Genomic DNA, 25,807 nt, shown 5'->3' with positions numbered 1-25,807 from the left:
CGAGCTTCATCAAAAGGTCTGGCCAGGTTTGATTGCGCCTCGATCACCTCTTCCAACGGGGCGTCTGACTCTGGGGCCCTCGCACGAGACATGGTACCTTTTATTTCCCATCATCTCTGCTAGATTGAAGCATAGCTTCCCTGCATTCTGTGGCTTTTTGTGACGCGTTAACTTGCTGCCGTTCCCGCCACTGCCCTGTTTGCCAAGTCACATCGTTTGGTACTGACAGACTCCTGCTGGGTGCCTGCCCCAGATCCTCTTAGACGCCATCGCACTCACAACCCAGTACTCCGTAACTGTCCGCCAACTCTTCACCCAGCCTCATTGCTGAAGCACACAATCATACCACCAGGCCCTCAGTCATCCCGAGACATTGTTGACCAGTTTCAATCCTCACTCTCAAGATGGACTCATAGCTGAAATTACCATTTGCCCATCTGGCAATCACTGGAGTCTCCTTTGATCACCACGTCCGTCTGCTCAGAGACGTATTTCTAACGACGTTGCATCCCCATTCTGCATCTCCAACCAACATTTAAGACCACGAACGTGGAAAGCAAAATGGTCGCGGACACCACCGCCTTCGAGGCCACCGAACTCGATCAACGGAAGCCTCCTTCAAATGAACAAACCAAGTCCGAATACGATCCGTGTGTCAACGCCAAAATCGCCTCACCCTTCTACTTGTACAATCACGATTCTCCAAGACCGTCCTTCGAGGTCGCCAGCAAACCACTGCCTCAAGTCACACTGCAAGACCTCGAAGCCGGCACGATCAACCTCTCTCCAACAGTCACACAAGAGAAGCGAGATGCTCAGAAAGCTGCTCCCTCGGCAGGACTCAAGTTCTGGCAGAAACAGCAGAGACAAAGCCAGTGCATGACAAAGCCCAAGCAACGAGGGTGTGGATGGTTGAAGCAGTTGCCTCCACGACAACGGCTTTTGGTGAAGATATTGCTCGCTCTGGTTATTATTGGTGCTATGGTTGGCATTGCCGTTGGCATCACCGCAGCTGTTCACGGTGGAGTGTACAAGAATAACAATTCTACTACGTCTATCGGCTGATATCGGGGATGTTGTCACTTTCACTGAAATGGATGTCTATTAATAAGATGGAAGGAGTTTGAAAGAGAAGTTATTTTATACCCCAGCGCATCACCAATGGGCAGCGTTTAGTGCAGGCCAGAATGAACATATTTGAGCAGACCGTGTCTGGTCTTCGGCGATCCATGTCTTTCTCTATACCACAGAAGCTGATCCGCGTACTCAAGTTACTCTTGGACGGCTAGCAGCATTCGTCCAGCGAGAGTTCCTCGCCAGCTCACCAGCCCGCGTCCACGTTTATTTTGCATGGTATCGAAGCGATTCTTCCTATCAACCCCTCTTATCTGTTACTGACAGTTCGGCACTGACTAACAACAGTCCTTGCAGCATTCGAAGCATAGGAAGCCGGCGCACCTGGGTGACGGTCAGCAGGTTGCTTCAGGTGAAGGGGAAGTCAGCTAAGACCACGGAGCGGACTTACAGTCCACAACAAATATCCTCGCCCTCGCCGCCACCACGAAGGCCGACTTTGGTAGATGTTTGAGAAGGGTCCATCGACATGGGAGCGGTCTACAAGAGAGAATGGTGAATCTCATACTCTGTATGTGCATCTATGATGACGAGGGTGGACCGGGGGTAGGCTTGTGATGGCATAATCAACTCACAGGTTGTTGGGACACGACAGTCTCAGCACCGTGCTCGGGTTGAGTGGTGGTTTGCGTGTCTTGTTGATTCTCGGTACGGGCGTCCATGGTTGTGTGGAGGACTGGTTGATGTTGATATTGTGGCCGGTGCCGTTGTTGTGTAACTAACTGGATCACAATTGTGTTCGAGCTTCGCGTGTTCAATAAACAGGTGGTGGGTGCGGTGACGGAGACGAGACCGGATTCACGAAGGAGCAGAGAGAATGGTCGAGGTGGTGAGTGGTGTGAGGCTGGAGCCAATCCAAGGTAGGGGCAAAGTTGTAGGAGGACTTAGTTTAGTTTCATGCGGCATTGCATTCTGGCCGGTGGCTTGCGACGACCACTCTGCACACTGACGCTGACGCGGCCACCATGCAGCTTGGAGGTAGGCTAGCACGGCCTGTGTCGCTTGGAGCACGGGTTTTTGGGGTCATACAGGCGCTCCTAGAGAACGGAGAAGTCATCTCTCGAAGGAGCAGGGCAGCTTGGACTTCCGATAGGTCGATAAGTGGAGACGGTGCAGAAATGCTTGTCCGCAGTAAGCATTCGGGCCTCGATTTAGGAGAAGCTTGTCCGGATTTCGGTGGGACCGTCCGCTGTGGGTTCAGGCCAATAATTGCTTCTGTCTCGTGTCTCGAGCCATGAAAAACGTGGCTTGCCGGTCCTCGTACGAGTACAGGATTTGTGGCGGCGGGCAGTGGGCAAACGACTGGCATGTGGGCATGGTATGGCTACCGGCCTGGAAATGTCCAAGTGCGTATTTACAAGCCTAGGAGGAAGGATTGCTGGATCTCGCACCATCCTACAACTACCATATGTACCTAGGTACTCGTACGACCCAGCAACATGGACAACGCGGTCGACTTTTGAGACGGCAAGTGGGTGGCAAGCATACAAAGAGAATGCACCTGTAATCGCAAAGGATTGAAGGATTGCCAACTCTTACAATCAACGTACAACCATCTGGAACAGAGGCATAGCCGCGCTGATCAAGAACCAAGGTCCTCCGCCAGCGCGCTCCCAAGCCTCGGCCTCAAGACTCGAACCATCTTCGAATGCTCACTTCGGAGCCACGCCCCTAGATACGAGCACAAGCTAGCCACGCCACTAACACAAGCATCCGCGGAGTCCTGGGAAGTAAAGAGGTCGATCAGCTTTGCTGCCTTCTTAAGTTCGTTCAAGACCAATTGGTCCCTGAAGGCGGCCTGCAAATTCTGGTCCTCGACGCTGAAGCTCCCCACTGAAACAGGCACCTGTGCGACAGCGAACCCAGTAGATTGGGTAAGCGTCAGTAGGCTCGTCGCTCCTGATCCGGCCGCCATCGCTGGCAAAGGCGAGGACGGAGAAATATTGCGACATGTCGATGGATCAGTCGATGCTGAGGTCCAAGAGCCCCACGAGCTGTCGCTGGTCCACCCGGCCGCCTGCTGATACCAAATCAGTATGCGGGAAATGATGGAAGCATGGACCATGACACGATGCCCGGATACGGCACAGGGGCATTTGAGAAGCCGGCTAAGACGGTCAATGGCATTTCGGTTGAAATGCAGCACGTGGTCCAATTGCGCCGAGACAGTATCCGCATTTGCTGCTGGCGCGTGAAGAGAAGGACCGGGACAGATCAAGTCTGCTAGGATCTCGTACGACTCCCGTGGGCAACTGTGCGACTTGTGACTGTTGGAGCTTGTCGACGTGGTGTTGAAGCTGACGGGTGGTGGAAAGACAGAAGCCGAGAGCCGAACGTCTGGGGCAGAAGCCTTCGGAACACAAGGAATTTCTAGACCTGTACCGAATATGTCGAGCTGAGGCCACTCATCGAAGGACAGCGGCATGAGAAGAGCCGAGCCTGCCCGGTTCTGCGCATCCATGTTCATCGTCGTGTGCATGTCTGAAGGCATTGGTAGGATGTCGGTCGCCATGTCCGGGAAAGCAAGCTGCGCAGGTTCGTTGGTGATTTGGGGCTCACTAGGCTGTCCAAACCCCATAGGGGTATGGTTATCACTACTCTCGGTCGTCCATGTCGCACGATTCTCGTAGGACAAGCTGGTACTTCCGTCGAACCAGGCACCAGGCCTCTTCCGGGCTGGTTTACCAGACTTGCGCGACCGCCCATACACGCATGTCTGGCCGAGCGCCACGCAGCGAGCGCATCCGGGTTGACCACGATTGCATTTGACTTTTGCCGTTCCACAGCCATCGCAAGAGGATCGCAGCTTCGGGACGTTGGGCCTCGGGAATGGAGCTGGGTTGGTTCCTGGAGACGCACGCATATCTTACACTGCCTGCAGCATGTACGGAGTAAATAGTGAAGAATCACGACGGGGACTTGTCCGACGCCGAAACCGTTTACGTGGAATCTTGACCGACTTCGTGATCTTGCCTGGCCGAACGGTCAAAGGGTTTCCGGCAGTCACTTACATGCAGGATGCAGTCGTACGAAATACCGGAGAATGTGTTGATATACAAGATCATTCCTGTGGTCGAGTCACTAGGAACCTTCGGGGATCGAAAGTCATTCCCTATTGGTCGAACGGCAAGCGAGCTAGCCCTGTATCATGCTGTGCGTGGCATTGCTGTTGGGGTATCGAATGGTCATGTACGAGTATATAAGGACTGGAGAACAGTCTAAAATGGTCATAGACACACAGGTCACAGCCGGCCTCTGCATAACAGGGGGCCAAAAAAACTTCCTAAGAACCCACGATGGTGAAGATTGCAGTCGCTGGTGGCTCCGGAGGTAATGACACTCACTCAGGACCTCGAAAAGTACCAGTAAAACACTCATGCTGACTTATGCATCACAGAAGTCGCCCGAGAAATGATCGACGCTTTATTAGCTGCGAAGAAGCACGAGATAACTATCCTGTCTAGGACCGTGAGGGGCCAAGTCGAGATATATGTTTACTTCACGGATCACAAAACTGATGAGTGTCCAGAAGTCTTCGTCCATGGGAGATAGCATGCCAGCTCTTTCCTGGCGTACTGTATCCTATGACGACAAGAGCGATCTGGTCGAAGCCCTGCAGGGAATCCACACCGTCCTGTCTTTCATCCAGGTTATGAAAGATCCGGGAAGTAACGCCCAGAAGACCCTGATAGACGCCGCCATTATCGCTGGGGTGAAACGATTTGCACCAAGTGAATGGGGAAGGTAGGTACAGTAGTTGCCCAGTCCAGGTGATGCAGAGCCCGCAAAACGGCCCATCATGGCCGTTTTTTGTCTAACCAGTCCAAAAGTGCCGGAATGGCAGGCATGCCGTGGTGGGCGGGAAAGGAAGAGGTCAGAGAGTATCTGAAGAAGGTGAACGAGAATGGAAAGGTCAGGCCTAGCATCATCCTGCATTTCCTCGATGTTTGACAGGCCAGTCTGATCCCCCGGGCTGCTCAGGTTCTCGGATACACTCTCTTCCAACCGGGACTGTTCTTGGACTATTTGGCATTTCCATTCAAGACGGCCAAATACGTCACCCCGCTGAACACCATGATCGACTTCCAGAACCGGCGTGCAATTGTGGTTGACGGTCACGACAGCATCATGACTTGGACTACTGCCCAAGATCTTGCTGCAGTTGTTGCTAGAGCGGTCGAATACGACGGCGAGTGGCCCGTTATCGGTGGTATGTGTGGCAATAAAGTCACCGTCTCACAGATCCTCGAGATTGGGGAGAGAGTTCGAGGTGTGCCTTAATAACCACCCGACGACGACAACAACAGATGGAAGTTTGCTGACATGAGAGTGTGTAGGTTGCCCGTTTACCGTCGACCATGTCAAGATTGAAGACCTCGAACGCGGGAATCTCAAGTCATCATGGACGTTGGAGACGAGCCATCCAAGTGTTGGCAGGGAACAAGCCGAAAATATGGCGAGGACGGTTCTCGTCGGGACGCTCCTCAGTGGTGCGCAGGGCGCTTGGACCATCTCAGACGAGTTCAACCGGCTTTTGCCAGAATACAAGTTCACTCAGATAGAGGAGTTTCTTGCCAGAGTTTGGGCGGGAAAGCCATAGTGATGCATATCTCTCGGGGAAGTGTCCAATCAGTGCTTGGATTTCATCAATGATTTTGTTCAATAATTCCTGTCTTTTATATTGATCTTGTCGAAAGCTCTTTTACCGAAAAAGAGGCAGGAAAAGCCTACCTCCGAATCGGGTCACATCGTCGAGTCCGACTTCATGGCCTTGAGGATCGCTCCCAGGCATCATTGCTTCGCTCCGTGGCATTTCCTTCTCGACGTATATCCAAGAGGTTTGCTGAAGCAATCGGGACATAGCCCAAAATCAAGAGCCTGTGCCAGATTCGACAGAACTGCCTCGAGGCATCAGGTGGGGTTCTGGCCAGGCCAAGAGCCTAAGCCACCACCACCCATCTCAAAAGCTTTGGCGGCCTTCAGGACACCAAGGTCATCCCATCGTTTACCAATGACTTGCATCCCCACAGGCAGCCAGCCCTTGCCTGTCCGCGACTTTGCCCATCCGCAAGGGACATTGAGAGCAGGATGACCCGAAGCATTGAACGGCGCCGTATTGTTCGTCGCACCGACCGCCAACTTGATCTTGTCCATCACTGTACTTCCCCCTTCAGCTTCAGGCCGCACGTCAGGATGCGGTGGAGCAACAGTAGGCGTTGTAGGTGTAACGAGCACGTCAAACTCTTCCAAAGCGTTGTCGTATGCTGCTCTGAGCTCGAAGACGTGGCGATGAGCTTTGGCCTGCACCTCCGGACCGAATTTGTCCTTCAAGAAAGTTTCACAAAACAGTATATTGACCACTGCAGGGTTGGCGACCGTCAAAAGGTCGTACATTTCCTGGTCTGGTGGCCACCTCAGTGAGAGGTGTGGGATGCTGTGGTTGAGTATATCCGGCGTCTTGCCACCAATTGCTAAGCTTGCCATATACGTTCTTGTCGCTGCCGTCCATATGGCCGGTCCGAGGAGGTGCATTGGTACTGATACCTCAGACACGGTGGCTCCACTTGCTTCAAAATGCTCTGTAGCGGCAGCTTTCACTACCTCGGCAACTTCTGCCTGAGTTCCAGGCGATGTGAGAGATTCCTTGATGATGCCCACTTTGAGACCTTTGCCAGGACTTTCGGCAGAAGACAGATGAGTAGCATAGTCGATCACGTTCTGCCGGAGGGGCGACTCGGGGGTCATTCGAGGATCAAGTCCGTCATAACCGGCAACGACTGTCAGCAAGGTGGCTATGTCTTCGAGCTTGCGAGCCATCGGTCCAGCATAGTCAATCATTGGATGGAGTCCTGCGATGCCAGTATAGGGAACAAGCCCATGGGTAGGTTTTAGACCGTAGATGCCACAATACGCCGAAGGTAGTCGTATGCTTCCAGCTTGATCACCGCCCATCGCTAGATCAACATCATCGCCTGCTTCGTCAAGGCCAGGTACACTAGCGGCGCGAGCTTTGCCCAGGCTAAGCAGACAAGCCCCTCCACTGGTGCTCCCACCGGTGTTGTGGTCCCGCAGCCACGGATTATGTACCGGTCCGTTTGCGGACGTGTACGACATGGGTGTCAAGGAATAGTTCTCGCACGTCGAAGTACCCACAATGGTAGAGCCAGCTTCTAAAAGACGTCTTGTGATGGTGGCATCAATTGTCGCTATGGGATATTTGCCATCCTTGGACACAAGCTGAGGAAACGTTCCACAAGTATACGGCAGGCCAGCTACTGACATGTTATCCTTGATGACAATCTTGCGTCCTTTGAGCACATCTGTAACTGGCTTCTCAGCAATCAGTTGTGCTTGATGGCTCCATGCATTGTGACTGTTGTTTTTAGGTTTCCAGAAACCCCTTCCTCCTTTTGTCGGAACAGGTGCAAGCCGTGGGTCGACGTAGTCGGGTAGATTATTTACATTTTCCGCAGTCATGTCCGCCGACTGGAGGACAAGGAGGTAGGCGTCTTCATCCGTCTTGGATTTGATTTGTATATTATTTCTTGCGGCGACATCGTGGAGGACGTCGAGGGTGACGCTCGACCTGATGGAGTCAGTACATAGGTCCTTCGCAACATAACCGTACATACTGGTAACCTTCTGCTAATGCAACAATCGACATTTTGCAGCTTGATCTCGGCCTGCGTTTCTCGAGAAGTCGAGTGCTTCCGAGCCCCAATATTCTTGTAGATATGGCCGATCCGCAGACGCAGATGTCCGCACTAGCAACTATCTCCGCTCTCTGGCTTTCGGTACAACAAGAAGCGAGGATGTTTGGATTGTTCATAATCGCAGAAAACACTCGACGCAACGCGCCCAGATGGTCTTCTTCCCACCTGGTGAGTCTTGATCCTTGTGCTCCCCTCGGCCACTTGACTGATGTGATATTTTCAAGGGTTTTCCCGGAGGCCACGATCAACCTTGTGCTGATGCAGGTACATCCTCGAGCCAATTCCACACCACATCCACTCTACCTGAATCCACGTCTGCTAGCATGGCAAATGTGTCAATGGTGACATCGAGATCAGTAGGCTGGCAGCCGGTGCACCGATCGACCACTGTGAGGTCTACGCTCTTGTTGTCTCTCCTTGCTCTTATCTTTTTCCCGCACAACGGATTTTGGTTCGGATCGCTTCCAGTGCTCACTGCATCGAACACAATATGTGATATCGAGACAATCTTGTCGCTGTCGGTAGAAGTGAGTCCGCATGCGCCCAATCCGGGTGCGTAGTACGTCAGGTCACCATTGTAAGGACCGCCATGTCCGGAAGGGAGGGGAAGGTTCTGGGTGTGCTTTCGAGTGGAAAGCCCTGCTGCGAGGCCAATAATCAGGACAATGATGGCTAGGGCAACTGCGATTATGATAATGCGAGTACGCCGGGAGAGACACTTCCATTGATCGAGGAGGTTCCCCTTCCTGCTTGGCAGCTGAGCTTGCTGGGGTGGAGGCACAGGTTTGCGACGAACAGTTGCTGACCTGGCCGCCTTGAGCGCTTCCGGAGTTTCTTCGTCCATGAGTCTGGGACCGCGGCGAAGCGTCACTGAGGCATCGATATGAAGGAAATTGAGGGTTCGTAGGGAGACGGAAATATTCCTGTGTCAGCTGCTCGTGACAAGTTCACCCATAAGATCAAGTACCTAGGTAGTTTAAGATAGGGAGCTTTGGTGCCCATCAGCATGCTTGAGAAATCTGTCCTACGTGCCCAACATTGTTAGATTGCAATTGAAATTGTTTTGTCTCGCTTGGTCGTGGCCGATGTGATTGGCTCTTTTCCCCGGATTCTGGGACAAGGGTGAAGGGTTATGGACTAATGTTCGTCTTCGGCTTGTTGAGCACAACATGGTCAACCCAATTGAATCACAGCCTCATCCGAGCCGGAAGTTCGCAGTGAATGCAAAACGCATCTACTGCAAAATGTTGTCGACAGGGAACAACATCTCGAAGAGAAGGAATTGCTTGTTTGTTTATCGGTTCCCATCCACCTAATGAAAGTTGTCCGACGCGATGGCGACGACGCCGTCGATGACCTCATCAGCAGCCCCTGAAACTCGACCTCCTCTTTCAACTCAAGATGCCTTCCTGTCACCACCTACTTCGCCATTTCCAGTACGAAGTTTGTCAACAGTGTCGGTCGGTGACCTGGGCATGGTCGTCGACAATGAAGCTTCTTCACCAAAGCCACCTACTCGAAAAGGAAGGAAGAAGGCAGTGAACAAGCGGCGGAAAGTCACTTACGTATCCCGCCATTTTGAGGAGCTTGAGTCGAAAGAAGAGCAGTCCAACGACGGCCAGCCAGCAAGCCATATTTCCCAAGCTGTTAACAATGCCTCCGCTTTGGAGGACGACGAGGTAGGGACTTCTATGCTTGCCTCACCACCAGCAACACCAGCGCCGCCTCGTCCACGGATCTATTATGGTGTCAACATCGACGATGACCTCTCGTCTGACTCGGACCTGACGGATGTACCAAATGACATAGGACCGGATCCATTTACAAAGCCATTTTCGGCCTCGTCTTCAAAAGTACAAGCAGTAAAGATCAAGTCGAAGAAAACCCGCAAGCCTACAAAATCACCCTACTTCCCTCATCCACACAAGCATCGACCAACATTTCTGTCAACGCTGCCGTTTCCCCCGTTGTCACACAAGACCTTTGGTTTGATGCAAGAAAGACTTGCTCATGACCCCTTTCGTCTTCTTATAGCCACGATCTTCCTAAACAAAACTCCAGGCGAACGCGCAATGCCGATATTCTATCAACTCATGTCTCGCTACCCCACTCCATTGGATCTCGCCAACGCAGAAGTCAGCGATATCACTTCAATCATATACGGTCTTGGCTTCCAGAATCAGCGTGCGAGAAAATGTGTCGCTATGGCTAAAGTTTGGATCGAAAAACCTCCTGAACTTGGAAAGCGTTACAGGAAACTCCATTATCCCATTAAAGGTGATGGAAAAGATCTTGGCGGTGACGAAGTCGTTGAGGATGATGATGGGAGAGTTGCGTGGGAGATATCTCATTTGCCTGGCTTGGGCCCTTACTCTCACGACAGCTGGAGGATGTTTTGCCGCGATAAACTGAGAGGAGTGGCGACCAGCTGGAATGGTGAAGGTGCTGGGGACTCTGGAAACTTCGAGCCAGAATGGAAACGAGTGGTTCCGTTGGATAAAGAACTACGCGCTTGGCTTACTTGGATGTGGCTGAAGGAGGGCTGGGTTTGGAATAAAGAAACTGGACAGCGAACCAAAGCGAGTGACGAGCTGGTGGCAACAGCAAAGGGCGGTGGCGTGGTACTCGAAGAGAAAGACGCAAATCATCTCATTGTCAAGAAGGTTGAAGACGAACAAGTGGCTGACCTTCAAGTGAAGAGAAAGGTCGAACGGATTGCCGGTGACTTCTTGCCAGACACCCCCATTAACAATGAAACTTGAACTTCAACAACATCTGCGGTCGTTTCATCTCCTGTTAATAACCTCATCCACGACTGCGCTCACGGCAAGTAAGTTTTCGTCTTCAAATTGACGCCCAACCAGCTGCAAGGAAATTGGTGCATTATGCCACAATTCAGGATCATCTGTTGCAACAGTCAGGAGTCAACTTTACGCATACAAGAAGGAGACTTACAGAGCTCATGATGGACCTTGTCGTTGTCATTGACAGGCTTATAGCTCTCATCCTTCAAGTCCTTGTTCTTGTCAACGAAGCCGACCGGCACGATAACTCCTGGATAGTCGAGAAGATTCCATTGAGCTGCATATCCCCACCATCTGAAGTCTACGTGAGCATGTCTCCGGGCTCTCGCGGTCACGAGAGGCTAAGGACTTACGTTAGGAAGTCGTGTGGATAGCTTGCGCAAGGATTGATCGGGCACAAAAGTGCGTCAATTGGTCTGCCTGAGGACGTCAACTTGGATGTGTCGTTCCAGTGCCTTAAGTACTCCTTCTTGTAAGTGTCCTGCTCGTTGAATAGCTACACCTCCTCAGTCAGCACAGATTCCGCCATGGAATCAGCACAACATACGTGGTACAACTCCCTGGCCGGCAATTCGCGCAGTTCAGGGTTTGCGCTCAATTTGGCTGCCGCCGGCGGCCAGGGCTCTCCAGTCGCATCGAGCAGAGTCTGCATCTCTTTCCCACCGGTCGCATAGTACAGAGGATACTGTGCGGAAGCGTTAGTTTGGGAGACAATAGGTGTGCACTACTTACGGCGATGTCCCATGCTCGCTGATGCTGGTATGGCTCGAATGCGATAACATCATGGCCTGCAGACTTCAATTTCTCGACAGCATCTCGCAAACCCCTCAGAATTGGCGGGTGTGGCATGACGACTCCGTCAAATTCCATGACACCGATGCTCAGTCTCCTCGGAATGTCAGGCCTAGACGTCCACGCTTTCTGCACCACGCCGGGATCCTCTTTCCATGGTTCTGCTTTGGTCACAACTTGACAGATCAATTCAGTGTCTCGTATGGAGTGGCACATAGGTCCTATCGCTGCTGGAATACTTCGACCACCTTTGACGTTTGATGTGATTCCGTCATAACTCAAGCGTCGAGTCGACGGCCGGATACCGTAGAGCCCGTTAAAGGCGCATGGTACACGAATCGACCCAGCGATATCAGTCCCTATGCCCATTGGAGACCCATACATTCCCACCAGAGCTCCCTCGCCACCTGAACTGCCACCCGACACCAAAGCTCGGTTATACCCATTCTTCGTACGGCCCCAGAGTTGGCTGACCGTTTCTATGGCCATCCCTGTGACAGGCATGGTTGTCTTCACAAAAAGAATGGCGCCTGCTCCTTTGAGCGCTTTGACAAACACAGCATCTTCTTTCGGGATGTTGTCAGCCCAACAACAATATCCAATGGTGGACCGAAGACCTGCTATATTGATGTGGTCCTTTATGCTGACTGGAAGCCCATGAAGGGGTCCTTTCAATTTACCAGTGGCTTTGAAATATTGGTCTAGCTCTCTGGCCAGTTGCAGTGCCTCGTCGAAGCAAATCTCTGTCAAGCAATTCACCTGTCGCCGTCAACCCACAAATTTCGCTGGGAGTTGAATGATCGAGGATTCTCACCAGTTGTTGCGCGATGGCTGCCCGCTTGCAGAAGGCAAGACAAACTTCTTCCGCGGTCCACGTACCGGCTTGAATGTTCTGGATGATCTCTGTCGCATCGCACAATGTGATTGTGAGTTCCTTCTCAGACAAAATGCCACTTGAAGCAGGCACCCCCGTCACATCTTTCTCGGTCGTCTCAAGAAGATACCGAGGTAGTCGCCATGCCTGAGGTATCTTTGCATTCAGAGCTTCCTGCGATCTCTATGGAACTTGGACTCAGCGACCTCCTTCGAGTACTTCACACTACACGTCATGGATGGTCTTACCTCTGCTATAGCCTTCCATTCAGAACTGGATCCCATGGTCAAAAGCCGGGCTTACAAGGGTTGGTCGCTGTGTGCGCCGGACTGGCTGAAGGACTATTCGGGCTAATATAATGCTCTGCGAATTACCTAAGCCACATTGGTCTCGACCAGCAGCAAGACAACTCACCCGTTGACGGTGACATCCGTCTCCAAGTATTTCAACTTCTTCCTTGACGACTTCTTCTGGTATCTTGAGCGTCCGTGCCGGTTTTCCGCACAACAGGTGGATACCACCGCAAACGGCTTTGTCCGCCTCAACACTTCGACGAATCGGCGACATACACAGCACCTTTCATTATTATATATATTTCACATTGCGCAGCTTCCGAAACGCCGGCAATCACCCTCCCTCCCAATGGATCACTCTGCAGACTTGCAGTCACCGGTCGCGGGGCGTCATCCATACCTTCGGCCTGTCAGTGAGTGTGCGACTCTGGTTCCTCCTCAATTGAAGACTAACGTCCCAAAGAGAGAGCTTGCGCGGACTGTCATGCTCGTAAGGTCAAATGTGATGGAGCCACGAATGGGTTTCCTTGCAGCAATTGCAAATCAGCCCAGGTCGGATGTGTTGTTGCCGAACGGAAGAAGCGCACGCCCAAAATAGGTAAAGCTCCGCCTAGGCCATTGGAAAAGACCAGGACAGACAATCCTGTACCGGATGATGAGCATCATGAGGAAGACGAGGACGTTTTCGACACTGTAGCCGCCGAACCTGCCACCAAAGAAGCAGAATTAGCCAAACAACATCTCGTCGACTTCTTCAGCCAGGATCTCCAGGGCAACCCTATCAAGGCCAGGTCAATCTATGTCGGCAGCGAGCTATCCAACCTGCACTATCTTACACGGCAAAGGTCTGCCGATCAGCATGTCTACCACTACCCCTGTTCCAATATCTATGTCCCACGTGTCTTCCGAAATTCGCAGGCCCCTGCTACGCCCAATCTCATACCGAAGGATGCGTTTGTCCTTCCGCCCGCGCATGTCTCGGATGTTTTGATTGAAGACTACTTCAATCACATACATACAGGGCTTCCAATCATTGACAAGGACAAATTCATGAAAGATTATCACGACTCCAATTCAGCCCCTTCTATTCTTTTGCTGCAGGCTATTTGCTTAGCTGGTAGCCATGTGACGACTACTTTCAAAAACAACCAAGACTTGAAGGCTGCTTTCTTTCGACGAGCGAAAGCCTTAATTGACGGTAGGTATGAGGAGGACAGAATGCACGTAGTGCAAGCTGCTCTCCTTCTCACATGGTTCTCCGATGGCGGAGACGATATCTGCGCAAACGCCTGGTGGTGGATTGGTGTTGCCGCACGAACAGCCATAGGACTGGGCATGCACCGTGATGTCGGGTCGAGCAAGATGCCCGAGAACGACAAGTGTATCTGGCGGAAGATCTGGTGGTGCTTGATCCAGCTCGACTGTCTTGTATCCCTCTGTTACGGTCGGCCACAGCACATAAACCTAGATGACTGTGACGTGCCATCTTTGCGTGCGGAAGACTTTGATGCGTCAGCCAGCCAGGACCAGAAAAGCTTCGTCATGGAGCACGCGCGATTATGTGCCATTGTTTCAGATCTCGTGCGATCCCATTTCTCCTTGAGAGCCAAACGGTCCGGAGTGAGTAGGAAAGATTCTCTCCAAAAGGTTGACGATGCACTGGCTGAATGGTTTGGCGATTTACCTCCCGGAATGCGAGAACTACCCACGCCGGCCACAACAGACTACAGCCCACTACCATCCTTGCTCCACCTTACGTACAACATGGTGCTCATACAGTTCCACAGGCCACAACTGGCTGGCGAAGGTTCCAGTCACTCTGTCGGAAGGGAGACAGATGCCGAGATTTGTGCAGATGCTGCTTCCAACATCATACGGATTTTCCAACAACTACGTTCATATGCAGCGCTTCGTTGTTGCTGGTTTTGGGCACCAAGTGCGGTCTTCACTGCAATGCTGCAAATCAATCAGGAGCTCAAATGCCAAAATTCCATCCTTGCTCTGCGTGCGAAGGACAAATTCGAGTCTGGGTTGCAGTCCCTGCGCAAGCTGGCACGATACTGGCTGTTTGCAGCCTCGATTCTGCGGCTTTTTCAGACAAGCAATAACGGAAACAAGCAAGTTTACGGCACGTCAGCTAATGGTCAGAAGCCAATTGCGGCTGCTGAGACCTTTTCCCTTGATGAGGCTTCAACAATATCAACGGTGTCACCCAGGGAGGTGATCGCCAGCAATACCGTCCAGCCTGCTCGTTCAGACCAGCCTCAGTATCAGCTTGAGGAGATGGGATGGGTTCAACCGCCGTCGTTTGCCGACCTGAGCACTACTAACATGAATCTAGAGGAGAATCGGTGGCAGACTCATTTGGACGACTGGCAGTCTCTGTATTGGAGTGATCCTCTTGCCAATATATGTCTGGACGACAGCTTTGGGGTTTTTCGATTCGAAGGCTTTTAATGTCATGTCAATGTCTTCTATGGTCGATGCTACGGATGTTATCCCAATGCCGGCCTGCCTTCTCTCCGCATCGCATCAGGAGTTGCCGCATCTGGCCACCAAGTGTGCTAAGGAGCGAATCCTCAAGCGAGATCGGCTGCCTGAGGCCCCGTCGCAAACTTCAGTGCCGCAATTGCTTCGATCTCAAACTTGAGTTTAGGGTTGCCCAACTTTGCCACACCTATCAAGGCCGTCCCTGGCTGGTGGCCATCCAAGAAGTTCAGCAATGCATTGATGTGCACTGGACGAATTGAAATGTCTGCTGTGATCAGTATCTCCATTTCTGTCGGGGAATCGTTGACACTCACCATAGTCGACGATGTAATAGGTCAACTTCACGATGTCTTTTGGAGTGGCTCCAGCTTCAGCCAGCACGTCCTTAAGATTGTTGATGGCGGCAACAACCTGCTCTTCATAAGAGTCCGGTATCGTCCCTTGGGGATCAATTGTCCCTATCTGACCGGCAGTGACGATAATGTCGTGCCCGGCAGGAATAACGAGACCATGTGAGAAGGGCCCACTAGGAGCAACACTCGGAGGATTCAGCAGTCGTAAGGACATTTTGTCTCGCCAAGATCGGGATGGTTGGTGTGTATAGAGTGGTAGCTTGCTGCTGAGATTCGGCGGTGCCTCTGGCGAGCTGTGATCCGACAAAACCGCGCTTCTTATCAATGGACCTCGGTGCATCTGGTTGGAGCACTACCGTGCATGCATACATACTAGTATCGAGATCGCTTCTACAGTAGTCAGAATACCGAAATACCGGTCGGTCCCCCGGATTTTCAGCACAGACACCAATATCACTGGACGTTCATGGGCCGTGATGGGCCCATAATGGACCCACAACGGAAAGGTGCTTTGGTAGACATGCTGATAAGCTCTAACTAGAGAGGTCGAGATTGCTTCTCATCAGCCATCTTGCAGCCTCTCTTTGCAGACCTCAGTCTTCATGGCCGTAATGCCGAGGGTGTCATGCGGAAGATTCATCAAGACCAGGAACGATATATCTTGATATCTCCCGCTGCCTACCGCTTGCGCGTTTCAGGAACCTAGCCGACACTATTATTCTTTGATTCTTTGAAGACGCAAGATGTCTACAGAAGGCAAAATCGAGGCCCCTGTGGAACCAACCACTGACGCCCACAGCAAATCAGCTGGCCTTCAACACTCAAGCATACATGGATCTGAAGTTGATGCTGCTTGGGCACCGCGCGGCGTCGAACCAGAGCTGGCAGCGGCAATCGCACATATATCTCCAGAGAGGCGTGCTGCGATCGAGAAAAAGGTCAAGTCGAAGCTCGACTTTATCCTGTTCCCTACTTTGCTTGCCTTCTACATTCTCAATTACATTGTATGTTAGGCACGCCTGTAACTTCTCAGTATGTGACTGTTGGACTGACACACCGGATGCCTACTGCAGGACCGAAATGCCCTGGGTTTTGCTAAGATCGTGGGCATCCAGAAGGATCTGAACCTTAGTAGTACTGAATTGTGAGTGTTGACCTCCTTATCGAAGGGCTGTTGCTAATGTGTCCAAAGCGCAACATGTCTCTCCATCCTATATGTCGGATACTGTCTCGTGGGTCTCCTCGTGGTTGAAACAAGTGTGCAACTGCTTACTGCCCGCAAAGTTTCAAGTGCCTTCCAACTTGATGTTGTCCAAGTCGAAGCCATCCCTCTACTTGGTCAGTTCGCTCCGAGCTGCGATCGCCTTGTTTCAATGTGCTAAATTTGCTAGCCTTTCTGGATGGCTGTCTGGGGTGTGGTTTCTGGCTGCACTGCAGCAGTGCAAGGATACAAAAGCTTGGTTGTTGTTCGTTTCTTTCTTGGTATCGTGGAGGCGGTGTTCTTCCCCGGCGCCGTGTTCTTGATCTCAAGCTGGTACACTCGTAAAGAGATGGCAATGAGATGTGCAATACTCTTTGGCGGAAACATGCTTAGCAACGGTAGGTGTTCCTCGACCCAGAAAGAACGCCACGACTAATCATTGCTTGCAGCTTTTGGAAGTCTTATCGCTTTGGGAGTGACTCAAGACCTGGATGGTGTCCATGGACTCGAATCGTGGCGCTGGCTCTTCATTATCGAAGCATGTATGACGGTGGGCTTTGCCGCTTGCGGAGTCTTTCTGCTCCCCAACTATCCTCATAACACCAGATGGCTGAAAGGCGAGGAGCGAGCCATCGCGATATGGCGCTTGATCGACGATGTCGGGGAAGCTGACGATGCGCAATCTAACAACGTTGATGTATGGCAGGGTTTCTTGATGGCTGTCAAAGACTACAAGACCTGGTTCCTGGTCTGGAACCACATTTTCTTGACCGTCGGTGCTGGCATCGTTGTCTTCTATCCCACCGTGGTTGGCACACTAGGATTCTCGCGAAGTAAGTGCTTCTGCAGTGCCCTTGTTCCTCGTCTATTTATTAGTGCCATTGACAACTTCTTGGTCCATCGCAAGACGATAGCTGACTCGACATACAGAGGTGACATACGCCTTGATTGTCCCGCCCTATCTGCTGGCCTTCTGCACCAGCGTCTACGGCTGCCATCACGCGGATATCAAGAAGGAACGCACATGGCATATGATCGGCTCACTTTGCGTGACTCTCGTAGGGCTGATTATCCTGGCAAGCACGCTCAGCACTGGAGCTCGATACTTCTCGCTCTTCTTGGTGACTTGCTCGGTGTACATTGCATTTGATTGCAATCTGGCTTGGTGAGTTGTGGATGGCTTTGGACTATTAAGATCGTCAGACTGATCAGTGTCAGGATTTCCAATTGCATTCCGCGACCGGCACCAAAGCGTGCTGCGGCCATTGCTCTGGTAAACATGCTTTCTCAGCTTGGGTAAGTTCTGTCATCTGCAAACAGAGGAAACACCGTAAAGCTAACAGATTTCGACAGCAACATCATCGCTAGCTACATATACCCGGACGATCAATCTCCTCGCTACTGGATGGCTTGTACCGTCGAAGGCATTGCAATTGTCTGCGCTATTGCCACGACGCTTGTCTTCAGGACCATTCTTAAGCGCGAGAACAGGAAACTGGACGAGAAGGAGCAGGCGCAAGGTCATGAGGCTGCAATGACGCAGGGAACACTGGAAAAGTTCAGGTACATCTATTGAAGTGCGAAGTTGTGACAGTGTGAAACTGCAGTGTCATGTACACCTGGTGTTCAAGATTGGCAGCCGATATCAGAGGTGGCCTACATGTTCAAAATCATGTTGTCGTAAAAGCAGAGACGGAAGGACCTGCCATGTCGTGGGTGGTTGATTTTTGATGGAACTGTCGACTACTACGGTCTCATAGGTAAATCGTGTAATTTGGCGTTAGGATGCCATTCCTAAACACAGCGAAGCCAATTTGCGTGCAGAAAGGTCCCCTGTTCAGGCGACATCCAGAACACTTTACGTGACAGGAGGGGCCTCCTGTTCAATGCGAGGTCCAACTGCTGTGGCCACGGTGTGCACTTATCACACAACGGTCCTCGCTGCTGTTTTTCCTCGAATGGCACTGATGGCACCCTGGCGCCAAACTACACGATTTACCTATGAGGCCGTAGGATCTTGGGGGAGGCGATAGCCGAGGCGGGAGCAGAGCAAATACATGAAAACCCCGTACTCCGTACTAACACCATATTCATCGAACGATTCCGGCATGTCGCTACTCAAGATACCTATTACCTATTGCATGATGGACTTGATCGATGCGAACCACCTGCTGACCAGCATGGATTACCGGATGGAGACTCGGCAAAGACCACAAACTGCAATCTCGCCCGTCTTCCTCTGGAGTCCATCACTCATCACTGTCTCCCGTGGACGTGCGCCGAGTTGAGATCTGACTCGAGAAGGTCAAATCCCAAAGGAAACCGAATTTGCATGCGCCGAAAAACCGAAACACCCTATCTTTCTTTCAGAAAAGCGGACCCCTATCATAACGTGCATCATCTGGGCTAGTAGACCCTCGTTCTGGCTAGTAGGTCCTGCGGTGGACTTGGGAGAGAACTGTATCTCCGAGAAGCGGAGACGCAAGCCTGGTGCTTAGTTGCAAACCTGTGCCCGGCATTGCTCGGTCAACTACTCGTACGTCCACGGGATGAGCAACGCTCGCTCGGGAGTGAGCTGCCCTCTATCAGAAGTACTCGATACCAGCGAACGATACGGGCCTCCCTGCACGGACATGGAGCCTCGCGCTGAGTCGCTGGGTCAAAGGGTGTTACCACCATTACCCCCAGTGGTTCTATGTTACATTTTTTATTTTTATTTTGGAGTGCCTCCTTACATTTCTCTCCTTCATTAGTTGTCCCTTAAATTAAAAGGTCCCCGGCCGGTATACCTAGACGTATCAGCCAGCCAGCCAGCCAACCGAGTTCCATCTTCTAAGGCCAGCACGCGGAGCCACTCGCCAGCATGACTACCACGAAGCCAGCCATCAAGGCCCTCAAACCTTCAACAATCGCCAGTACAGGACCGTTCGCGCACGTCACGCATACGGATGGCCCGGCAAGAATCGTTTACACTTCCGGCATGGTCGGCCAGTTCCAGGACGGCAGCATCGCCGACTCGTACGTCGAGCAGATCAAGCAGAGCCTTGTCAACCTGAAACACTGCCTCGACGCCTCCGGTGCAGGTGTCAAGGACATTCTGAAATTGACATATTACATTGTCAACTACGACCCGAACAACCGGCGCCATGCTGGTTTGATATTCGAGTGGCTTGAAGGGCACAGGCCTGCAACAGCTCTTGTTCCTGTCCCGTATCTGGCCAACCCAAAGTTTCTGTTTGAGATCGAGGCCGTGGCTGCTGTGCGGGACCCGGCATTAGATGCACCCATCCCAGCTCTTGTACCTGGGAAGACCGAGAAGTTTGACGTCGTGGTCGTCGGGGCGGGTCTGAGTGGACTGCAAGCGGCGTACGATCTGCAGAAAGCAGGGCTGAAGACTGTTGTCCTCGAGGCCCGTGATCGCGTAGGTGGTAAGACCTGGACGGTCCCGACGGCCAGCGGGAAGGGACAGATCGATCTGGGAGGTGCGTGGATCAATGACAGCAACCAGTCGAGAATGTGGGCGCTCGGCCAGAGGTTCGGGATGGAGTATATCGTGCAGACCACCCAGGGTGATTGTGCGTTGCAAGATTACGGACGGTTCCCGTTCGGCCAGCTTCCTCCGGTAAGTCTAGCCAAGTCTAACCATATCCTCTGACCCAGGAGGAGGAGCCCAAGTTGGGCTAACGATCAGAACAGTTCGAGGGCAAAGAAGAACTGGACAATTTCGTCATGTTTCGAGATTTGGTCGAGACTCGTTGCCAGACCATCGACGTCGAAAAGCCATGGGTGGGCGGCAAGCATTACGATTCGATGACCTTTGAGGAATTCGCGAAGCAGTCGGGCGCCTTGCCCAAGACTGTAGAGTATGCGAATCTGTGGATCCGGGCAATGCTGGGCGTCGACGGATCCGAGATCTCAGCCCTGTACTTCCTGCATTACTGCAAGAGTGGCGGCGGGTTCGTGCAGATGAGGTCGGACGGCAAGCATGGAGGGCAACACCTTCGCAGCAAGACTGGTAGGGCCTCATGTTACACGTTACCTATACATCTCCATCCCTATTCTTGTCGAAATCTCTGACTGACTGACCGACTGACGACCACAGGCTCGCAACCATACTCCGAAGGCCTGGCCTCACTATTGACACCAGGTTCAGTGTTGTTGTCGTGTCCAGTCTCATCGATCCGGCAGAACGCCGCCGGTGTCCTGGTTTGCACGACAAACAACCTCACCATTCGCGCCAGGAAAGTCATCGTCTCCGTCCCGACGCCGCTGTACCGGGACATCACCTTCGCACCGGCACTGACGGGAGCCAAACTCGCGCTCGCTTCGTCGACACGTCTTGGCTACTTCGCCAAGGTCATTCTCGTCTATGCAGCACCGTGGTGGACGAATGCCGGTCTCGCGGGACTCGCGCATTCATTCAACACCACCTCGGACGGAAAATCGAGCAACGGCAGCGGACCGATCACGCTCATTCGAGACACGTCAGACGCTGAAAGCGGCGTGTACGCACTGACGTGCTTCGTCCTCGCCAACGTGGGCCGCGAATGGTCGAAACTGCCCGCGGCGCAGCGACGGAAAGAGGCGCTCGAACAAGTCGTGCAGATCTATCCGGACGTCGACGCGGAATTGATCCTCGGCCCCGTCGAGGTGTTCGAGCTGGAATGGAGTAAAGAGGAATTCAGCAAGGGATGTCCGTGTCCCGTGACAGCGCCCGGTGTGATGACCAGTGTGGGTCATGCGATTCGAGAGCCCTTTGGCAATGTGCACTTCGTTGGCACCGAGACGAGTGTTGTCTGGAAAGGGTACATGGAAGGCGCGGTAAGAAGTGGTGAGCGTGGGGCATCGGAGGTCATTGAGGCTCTCCAGACGCCGAAAAAGACGAGCGGGAAGATAGCGGCGAGGCTGTAGAAATGGGCACGGTTGATATTGTGTGTTCTCCATCGCTTACTATAGTCTAGCTTGGGGAAGATCACTCTTGTCCTTGCCGAGTCCCAATTCCTTGATGAAGATGTCGGCGGCCTTTTCCCCGACCACGAACGCGGTGTTGCCAGTATTCGCACCCACGTTCTCAGGAGGCACACTCAAGTCGGCGAGCTTGAGTCCCGTGACGCCATAGACGTTCAAATCTTTGTCCACCACGCCCTTCTTCTCTCTCGGCGCCATCTTGCAAGTACCCAGCGAATGCCAGGTGGTCGACAGGACCTCACGGACTTTCTGGTCAATTGCCTTGTCATCCTCGGGCGAGTACTCGATCCGCGCCGCATCGTCCGTCATGATCGGTCCATCAGCTTTCTCGATAACGGCGGCTTTGGAGTCGGGCGAGAAGCGAGGATGGTTCGATGCCAGCTCGCCGCGGAAGATGGGCATGCGCCGCCACATTTCGCGCGTGATTTTGTATGCCCAGATGTGCTTCTTCACGTCGACGTCTCCGGCGTCCGTGAGCCAACCGGTGTCGAAGTCGACGGGGTCGGACATGGCTGGGCCAGTGATGTGGATGTGGCCGCGGGAGTAAGGGTACGCGGTCCAGTTCGCCATGGAGACATATTCGGCATCATCTGGAAGGACCGAATGGTCGCCGTAGAAACTAAATTCTTCGTTAGCAATAGCCTACGTGCGAAGCAAGAGCGAAGAAAAAGTCTTCAAACTAGGTGAGGGCGTATCTTACCAGCAGTACAGTGCAAGGATCATAAGCGGACGGTCAGGGACATTCTTGAAGTCTCGGTCCCAGGCTTTCTTGAACTCCGGTCCAAGAGCCTCGACTTCGGCGTCCGTGGGGCGGAATTTCCCTTGAGCATCCATCGCGTTGGTGCCGAGGAGCTCGTCGGTATTCTTGATCGCATCGTCAATATTGAAGCGCCCATCTTGGAATCCGTTGATGCATTCCCGCGGCGTGAGGTTCGTTCGGTACGCCCACAGCGACAGGTGGTGATCCTGATAATCTTCTCCGACGCCCGGCAGATCTTCAACGACAGGAACACCTGCACGCTGTAGAACTTGCGGATCGCCGATTCCCGACCGCTCAAGGATACCTGGCGTGGCATTTGCGCCTGCCGAAATGACCACCAGCTTCCGGGCGCGTACTGTGCGTAAAGCAGTGTATGCAGTGGCCAGGTACTCAGGGTTGGCCAGGTATTTGGGATTGGTTTGGTACTCGACCCCGACAGCTCGCTTGTTGTCGTCGAACAAGACCTTGAGAACTTGCTTCTCAACCAGCACATGTAGGTTGGGGTAGTCTCCGCTCTGTAGCTTTGGATGAAGATACCGGTGAGCAGCGTCCTGACGTCGTCCATTGGGTCCGACATAACGATAATAGCGCTCTATGGCGTTATTGGCGTCGAGGTTTTGTAGATCGCTGACCTCTGGATACCCGAGCTTCGCAGCGGCTTCGACAAAGGCGTTCTCGGCGCGACCGCACACGTGAGTGCCCTTTGAGATGTTGACGGGACCGTCGAAACCGTGTCGATCTTTGTCGCCTTTCCCATGGTAAGTCTCGAGCTGCGAGGTGCTTAGCGAATGTACCAATGGTAAATGTACTACGGTCTCAGGGGTATATTGTGTAGTTTGGCGCTAGAGTGCCATTCGAGGATAAACAGCAGCGAGGACAGTTGTGTGGTAAGTGCCCACTGTGGTCACGGCAGTTGCACCTCGCATTGAACAGGGGGCCCTCCTGCCATATAAACTATCCTCGCTGTTGTTGACCTCGAATGGCACCCTAGCGCAGATTACTGAACCCGTGAGACCGTAGTAAGCAGACAGTGGACACACCTTCTTCAAGAAAGGAAGCATCTCATCAGCACTCCATCCGGGCGTCTTCCAGGAATCAAAATCACTTCGTTGGGCGCGTGTGTAGACCATCCAATTCATTGCAGAGCCGCCGCCGAGTGTGCCTCCAGATGGTACGATGGGTGACCGATTACCTAGCTGGGGGGACTTCTTGGTCTGCCAGAAAAGAGTGATCTTGCTGCTGGGAAAGAGATTCCGTGGATACAGCGCTGGGTGGACAACCTCAGGCATGCCATAATTGTTGGGGCCTTGCTCAATGACCAGAATGACCAGGTTGCGATCTGCTTCGGCCAGGCGCGAGGCTACGACGCACCCAGCGAGACCTCCTATGACAGATTGTTGGTATGAATTGCAACGACATTCTGACATTTCTCTTACCTCCAGCAATCTGGACTCAGTTAGTACATGCCAACCTGTCACGGACAGGCTCGCTGTATGATAGTACTCACAATCACATCGACCTCTTTCAGGTCATCGGGGAGCTTCGTGTGAAGAGGCATGGTGAGGGTGGGTTCGGCAAGATCTGGCCAGATCCTCACGATTGCCTTTTGACGAGGACAAGACTCAACATCCTCGTCCTGGTATGAGCTAGACCTAGCTATATAGATCTCAGCAACGCGGAGAGGCTGATGACGAGGCGCGGAGGGGTCATCTCCTCATTCTCCTCTTCGCGGTACGAGTGCTAGTATTTTGCTTGCTTTTTGTTGCCGGCCAGGCGGGCTGCCGGACACTGTCCGTTGGCAGTGAGAACACAGGGATCAGCAAAAGGCTACCACAGTAGACCGCTTGTCGTCGTTGACCCCGCATCTCACCCAAGGCGCGGCGAAGCGAACAGTAAAACGGGAGTGCGTGGAGGATGGACGACGATCTGTCGTCATATTGCAGCAGGACCGCGTTGGATACAAATACTAGTAGAAGAGAGGAGGTCGGAGCGGTACCGAGCACGACCGAGTAACGTCGGCATAGGTATGGAGCGTTAACCGAAGAACGTTACTCCAACATCCGTAACACTCGTATCAACCCCCTTGCCCACTCAGCCTCGGCTCCCGATTGTTGAAGACGGAAGGGATGGAGAGGTTAGGGTGTATCCTCTGCAATGTCGCCAGGAAGGGATTCTGGGTCACAGACGGGATCCAGGTCATTCGAGTTCTCCTTTCGCCGCCGTCCTGGCCTTACGCCGTCTTCAACGAAATGGTCGAGAATACGTGGATCCTCTTGCGGCCTATATCCTCTCTTCTCTGCCTTTGCAACAATCCTCCGGACCTGGCGCTCTGGGATCTTGAGATAAGAGGCGATTTGCGCAGTCCTCCAGCACAGGGCATGCAACGCAAGAACATGGACTCGTTGAGAAATGGAGTACCGGGTGCCGGTATGCCCTATCGATGCCTCCTCTGTCAGAGGCCTAACCACGGAAGACTTCTTATACGGTGGACGCTCGGATTCATTTTGTTTGGCGGATTCTGCCGCAAGATAAGAGAGTGAAGAAAGGGACGATATGTAGCAAAGACTGACCCTTTACCTGACGGTCGTCCACGGGAGGGGAATCCATTGAAGGATCGCCGGCCTATCGGCGTCCGTCTCCCAAGCCAGCACGCTCTCTAGGGCTAACAGAACACAGAACGAGGTAGATGAGATGTTATCCTGTCGGGAGTAGGCTCGCAAGAGATGTGACTGTCGTGGCCGTTGTAATGCATAGCTCAAAAATCTCGATGACAGCGCTGAAACCCGCCCCACGAATTACACCGCTTCAATTCTCGGATTGATGGTTGACTAATCATATATCGTATCACTGGCCGAAGATCTAGCGAACACCAGAAGCGCAGACTGCTCGCCCGGCTCGATTTCCATACACTCAACCAGGGCCTCATATGCGGTGATATATGTCAATGGCAAAGCAGCGGCTTCAACAAAGGACAATGCTTTCGGCTTCTTTGCTACGCTGCGCGATTCGACGAGTTGGTACTCTGCATTGCCGGAGTAGAAGACCTCGTCGCCCGGCTTGAAGTCTTTGACATCTGGTCCTGCAGCCTCAATAATCCCGGCGCCATCGAACCCAAAGATCTGAAAAGGACGAGGAACACGGTCGTAGTAGTCCGGATAGTCGTCCTAAATGCCGGCGCGAGCCTTCAGGTCGACGGGATTGACCGAGCATGCTTTTACCCGCGCGAGAAGATCGTAGCCTTGCGGGCTTTCCTGCTTGGGGACCGCTTTCGAGATGAGGTTCTGGGCATCACCGTACTGTTCGACACCGATAGCTTTCATTGTGGCCATGTCGAGTCCGGTCTGATCGGAATAAACAGTATTGACAATGTTCCACATCTGTGAGTACTGAAGTATGTTGATATCCTCCTCGGGAAAGACCAGATT

At 52.7% G+C, this 25,807-nt stretch overlaps 13 protein-coding genes across 13 annotated transcripts; 6 read left to right on the top strand and 7 right to left on the bottom strand.

Annotated features, from left to right (window-relative positions):
• Window positions 1-57: 57 nt before the first annotated feature.
• On the top strand, window positions 58-1,223 carry PV05_01954 (uncharacterized protein). Its single transcript, XM_013467013.1, has one exon. It carries the CDS (start codon window positions 562-564, stop codon window positions 1,063-1,065), a length of 504 nt encoding a protein of 167 aa, XP_013322467.1. The 5' UTR covers window positions 58-561; the 3' UTR covers window positions 1,066-1,223.
• Window positions 1,224-2,716: 1,493 nt separating this feature from the next.
• On the bottom strand, window positions 2,717-3,848 carry PV05_01953 (uncharacterized protein; the record flags this gene model as incomplete). Its single annotated transcript, XM_013467012.1, has 2 exons — window positions 2,717-3,770; window positions 3,820-3,848. The coding sequence occupies 2 exons, from the start codon at window positions 3,846-3,848 to the stop codon at window positions 2,717-2,719; spliced, it is 1,083 nt and encodes a 360-aa protein (XP_013322466.1).
• A 582-nt stretch (window positions 3,849-4,430) lies between these two features.
• Window positions 4,431-5,734, top strand: PV05_01952 (uncharacterized protein; the record flags this gene model as incomplete). The annotated part of the gene is made up of 6 exons (XM_013467011.1): window positions 4,431-4,464; window positions 4,532-4,602; window positions 4,664-4,878; window positions 4,965-5,046; window positions 5,116-5,404; window positions 5,472-5,734. 6 exons carry the CDS (start codon window positions 4,431-4,433, stop codon window positions 5,732-5,734), a joined length of 954 nt encoding a protein of 317 aa, XP_013322465.1.
• A 311-nt stretch (window positions 5,735-6,045) lies between these two features.
• PV05_01951 (uncharacterized protein) lies at window positions 6,046-7,963 on the bottom strand (the record flags this gene model as incomplete). Its single annotated transcript, XM_013467010.1, has 2 exons — window positions 6,046-7,720; window positions 7,767-7,963. The coding sequence occupies 2 exons, from the start codon at window positions 7,961-7,963 to the stop codon at window positions 6,046-6,048; spliced, it is 1,872 nt and encodes a 623-aa protein (XP_013322464.1).
• Window positions 7,964-8,091: 128 nt separating this feature from the next.
• Window positions 8,092-8,691, bottom strand: PV05_01950 (uncharacterized protein; the record flags this gene model as incomplete). Its single annotated transcript, XM_013467009.1, has 1 exon — window positions 8,092-8,691. The coding sequence occupies one exon, from the start codon at window positions 8,689-8,691 to the stop codon at window positions 8,092-8,094; it is 600 nt and encodes a 199-aa protein (XP_013322463.1).
• Window positions 8,692-9,037: 346 nt separating this feature from the next.
• PV05_01949 (uncharacterized protein) lies at window positions 9,038-11,763 on the top strand. The gene is made up of 2 exons (XM_013467008.1): window positions 9,038-11,123; window positions 11,171-11,763. Exon 1 carries the CDS (start codon window positions 9,182-9,184, stop codon window positions 10,607-10,609), a length of 1,428 nt encoding a protein of 475 aa, XP_013322462.1. The 5' UTR covers window positions 9,038-9,181; the 3' UTR covers window positions 10,610-11,123; window positions 11,171-11,763.
• Window positions 10,634-12,601, bottom strand: PV05_01948 (uncharacterized protein; the record flags this gene model as incomplete). The annotated part of the gene is made up of 7 exons (XM_013467007.1): window positions 10,634-10,752; window positions 10,803-10,945; window positions 11,005-11,147; window positions 11,199-11,336; window positions 11,384-12,202; window positions 12,258-12,500; window positions 12,566-12,601. The coding sequence occupies 7 exons, from the start codon at window positions 12,599-12,601 to the stop codon at window positions 10,634-10,636; spliced, it is 1,641 nt and encodes a 546-aa protein (XP_013322461.1).
• Window positions 12,320-15,998, top strand: PV05_01946 (uncharacterized protein). Its single transcript, XM_013467005.1, has 2 exons — window positions 12,320-13,023; window positions 13,074-15,998. The coding sequence occupies exons 1-2, from the start codon at window positions 12,960-12,962 to the stop codon at window positions 15,065-15,067; spliced, it is 2,058 nt and encodes a 685-aa protein (XP_013322459.1). The 5' UTR covers window positions 12,320-12,959; the 3' UTR covers window positions 15,068-15,998.
• PV05_01947 (uncharacterized protein) lies at window positions 15,190-15,667 on the bottom strand (the record flags this gene model as incomplete). The annotated part of the gene is made up of 2 exons (XM_013467006.1): window positions 15,190-15,365; window positions 15,415-15,667. The coding sequence occupies 2 exons, from the start codon at window positions 15,665-15,667 to the stop codon at window positions 15,190-15,192; spliced, it is 429 nt and encodes a 142-aa protein (XP_013322460.1).
• Window positions 15,999-16,196: 198 nt separating the features above from the next.
• On the top strand, window positions 16,197-18,391 carry PV05_01945 (uncharacterized protein; the record flags this gene model as incomplete). The annotated part of the gene is made up of 9 exons (XM_013467004.1): window positions 16,197-16,457; window positions 16,527-16,597; window positions 16,646-16,685; window positions 16,738-16,791; window positions 16,845-17,052; window positions 17,104-17,487; window positions 17,585-17,819; window positions 17,873-17,950; window positions 18,008-18,391. The coding sequence occupies 9 exons, from the start codon at window positions 16,197-16,199 to the stop codon at window positions 18,228-18,230; spliced, it is 1,554 nt and encodes a 517-aa protein (XP_013322458.1). The 3' UTR covers window positions 18,231-18,391.
• A 1,126-nt stretch (window positions 18,392-19,517) lies between these two features.
• PV05_01944 (uncharacterized protein) lies at window positions 19,518-21,565 on the top strand (the record flags this gene model as incomplete). Its single annotated transcript, XM_013467003.1, has 3 exons — window positions 19,518-20,276; window positions 20,351-20,669; window positions 20,757-21,565. 3 exons carry the CDS (start codon window positions 19,518-19,520, stop codon window positions 21,563-21,565), a joined length of 1,887 nt encoding a protein of 628 aa, XP_013322457.1.
• A 10-nt stretch (window positions 21,566-21,575) lies between these two features.
• Window positions 21,576-23,940, bottom strand: PV05_01943 (uncharacterized protein; the record flags this gene model as incomplete). The annotated part of the gene is made up of 5 exons (XM_013467002.1): window positions 21,576-22,241; window positions 22,323-23,152; window positions 23,423-23,766; window positions 23,819-23,828; window positions 23,890-23,940. The coding sequence occupies 5 exons, from the start codon at window positions 23,938-23,940 to the stop codon at window positions 21,605-21,607; spliced, it is 1,872 nt and encodes a 623-aa protein (XP_013322456.1). The 3' UTR covers window positions 21,576-21,604.
• Window positions 23,941-25,210: 1,270 nt separating this feature from the next.
• On the bottom strand, window positions 25,211-25,702 carry PV05_01942 (uncharacterized protein; the record flags this gene model as incomplete). The annotated part of the gene is made up of 2 exons (XM_013467001.1): window positions 25,211-25,546; window positions 25,601-25,702. The coding sequence occupies 2 exons, from the start codon at window positions 25,700-25,702 to the stop codon at window positions 25,211-25,213; spliced, it is 438 nt and encodes a 145-aa protein (XP_013322455.1).
• Window positions 25,703-25,807: the final 105 nt, after the last annotated feature.

Source organism: Exophiala xenobiotica (genome assembly GCF_000835505.1).
Source record: "Exophiala xenobiotica strain CBS 118157 unplaced genomic scaffold supercont1.1, whole genome shotgun sequence".
Lineage (NCBI taxonomy): Eukaryota > Fungi > Ascomycota > Eurotiomycetes > Chaetothyriales > Herpotrichiellaceae > Exophiala > Exophiala xenobiotica.
The sequence above is the reverse complement of the archived record's forward strand: the minus strand, read 5'-3'. Positions and strand labels throughout refer to the sequence as shown.

What these genes read in the sequence shown, in the direction of transcription:
- PV05_01954 (XM_013467013.1), top strand. Translation starts at nt 562, where the DNA reads ATGGTCGCGGACACCACCGCCTTCGAGGCCACCGAACTCGATCAACGG.
- PV05_01949 (XM_013467008.1), top strand. Translation starts at nt 9,182, where the DNA reads ATGGCGACGACGCCGTCGATGACCTCATCAGCAGCCCCTGAAACTCGA.
- PV05_01946 (XM_013467005.1), top strand. Translation starts at nt 12,960, where the DNA reads ATGGATCACTCTGCAGACTTGCAGTCACCGGTCGCGGGGCGTCATCCA. An exon ending in TCCATACCTTCGGCCTGTCA is followed by an intron (nt 13,024 to 13,073) that starts GTGAGTGTGCGA and finishes AACGTCCCAAAG; the next exon opens with AGAGAGCTTGCGCGGACTGT.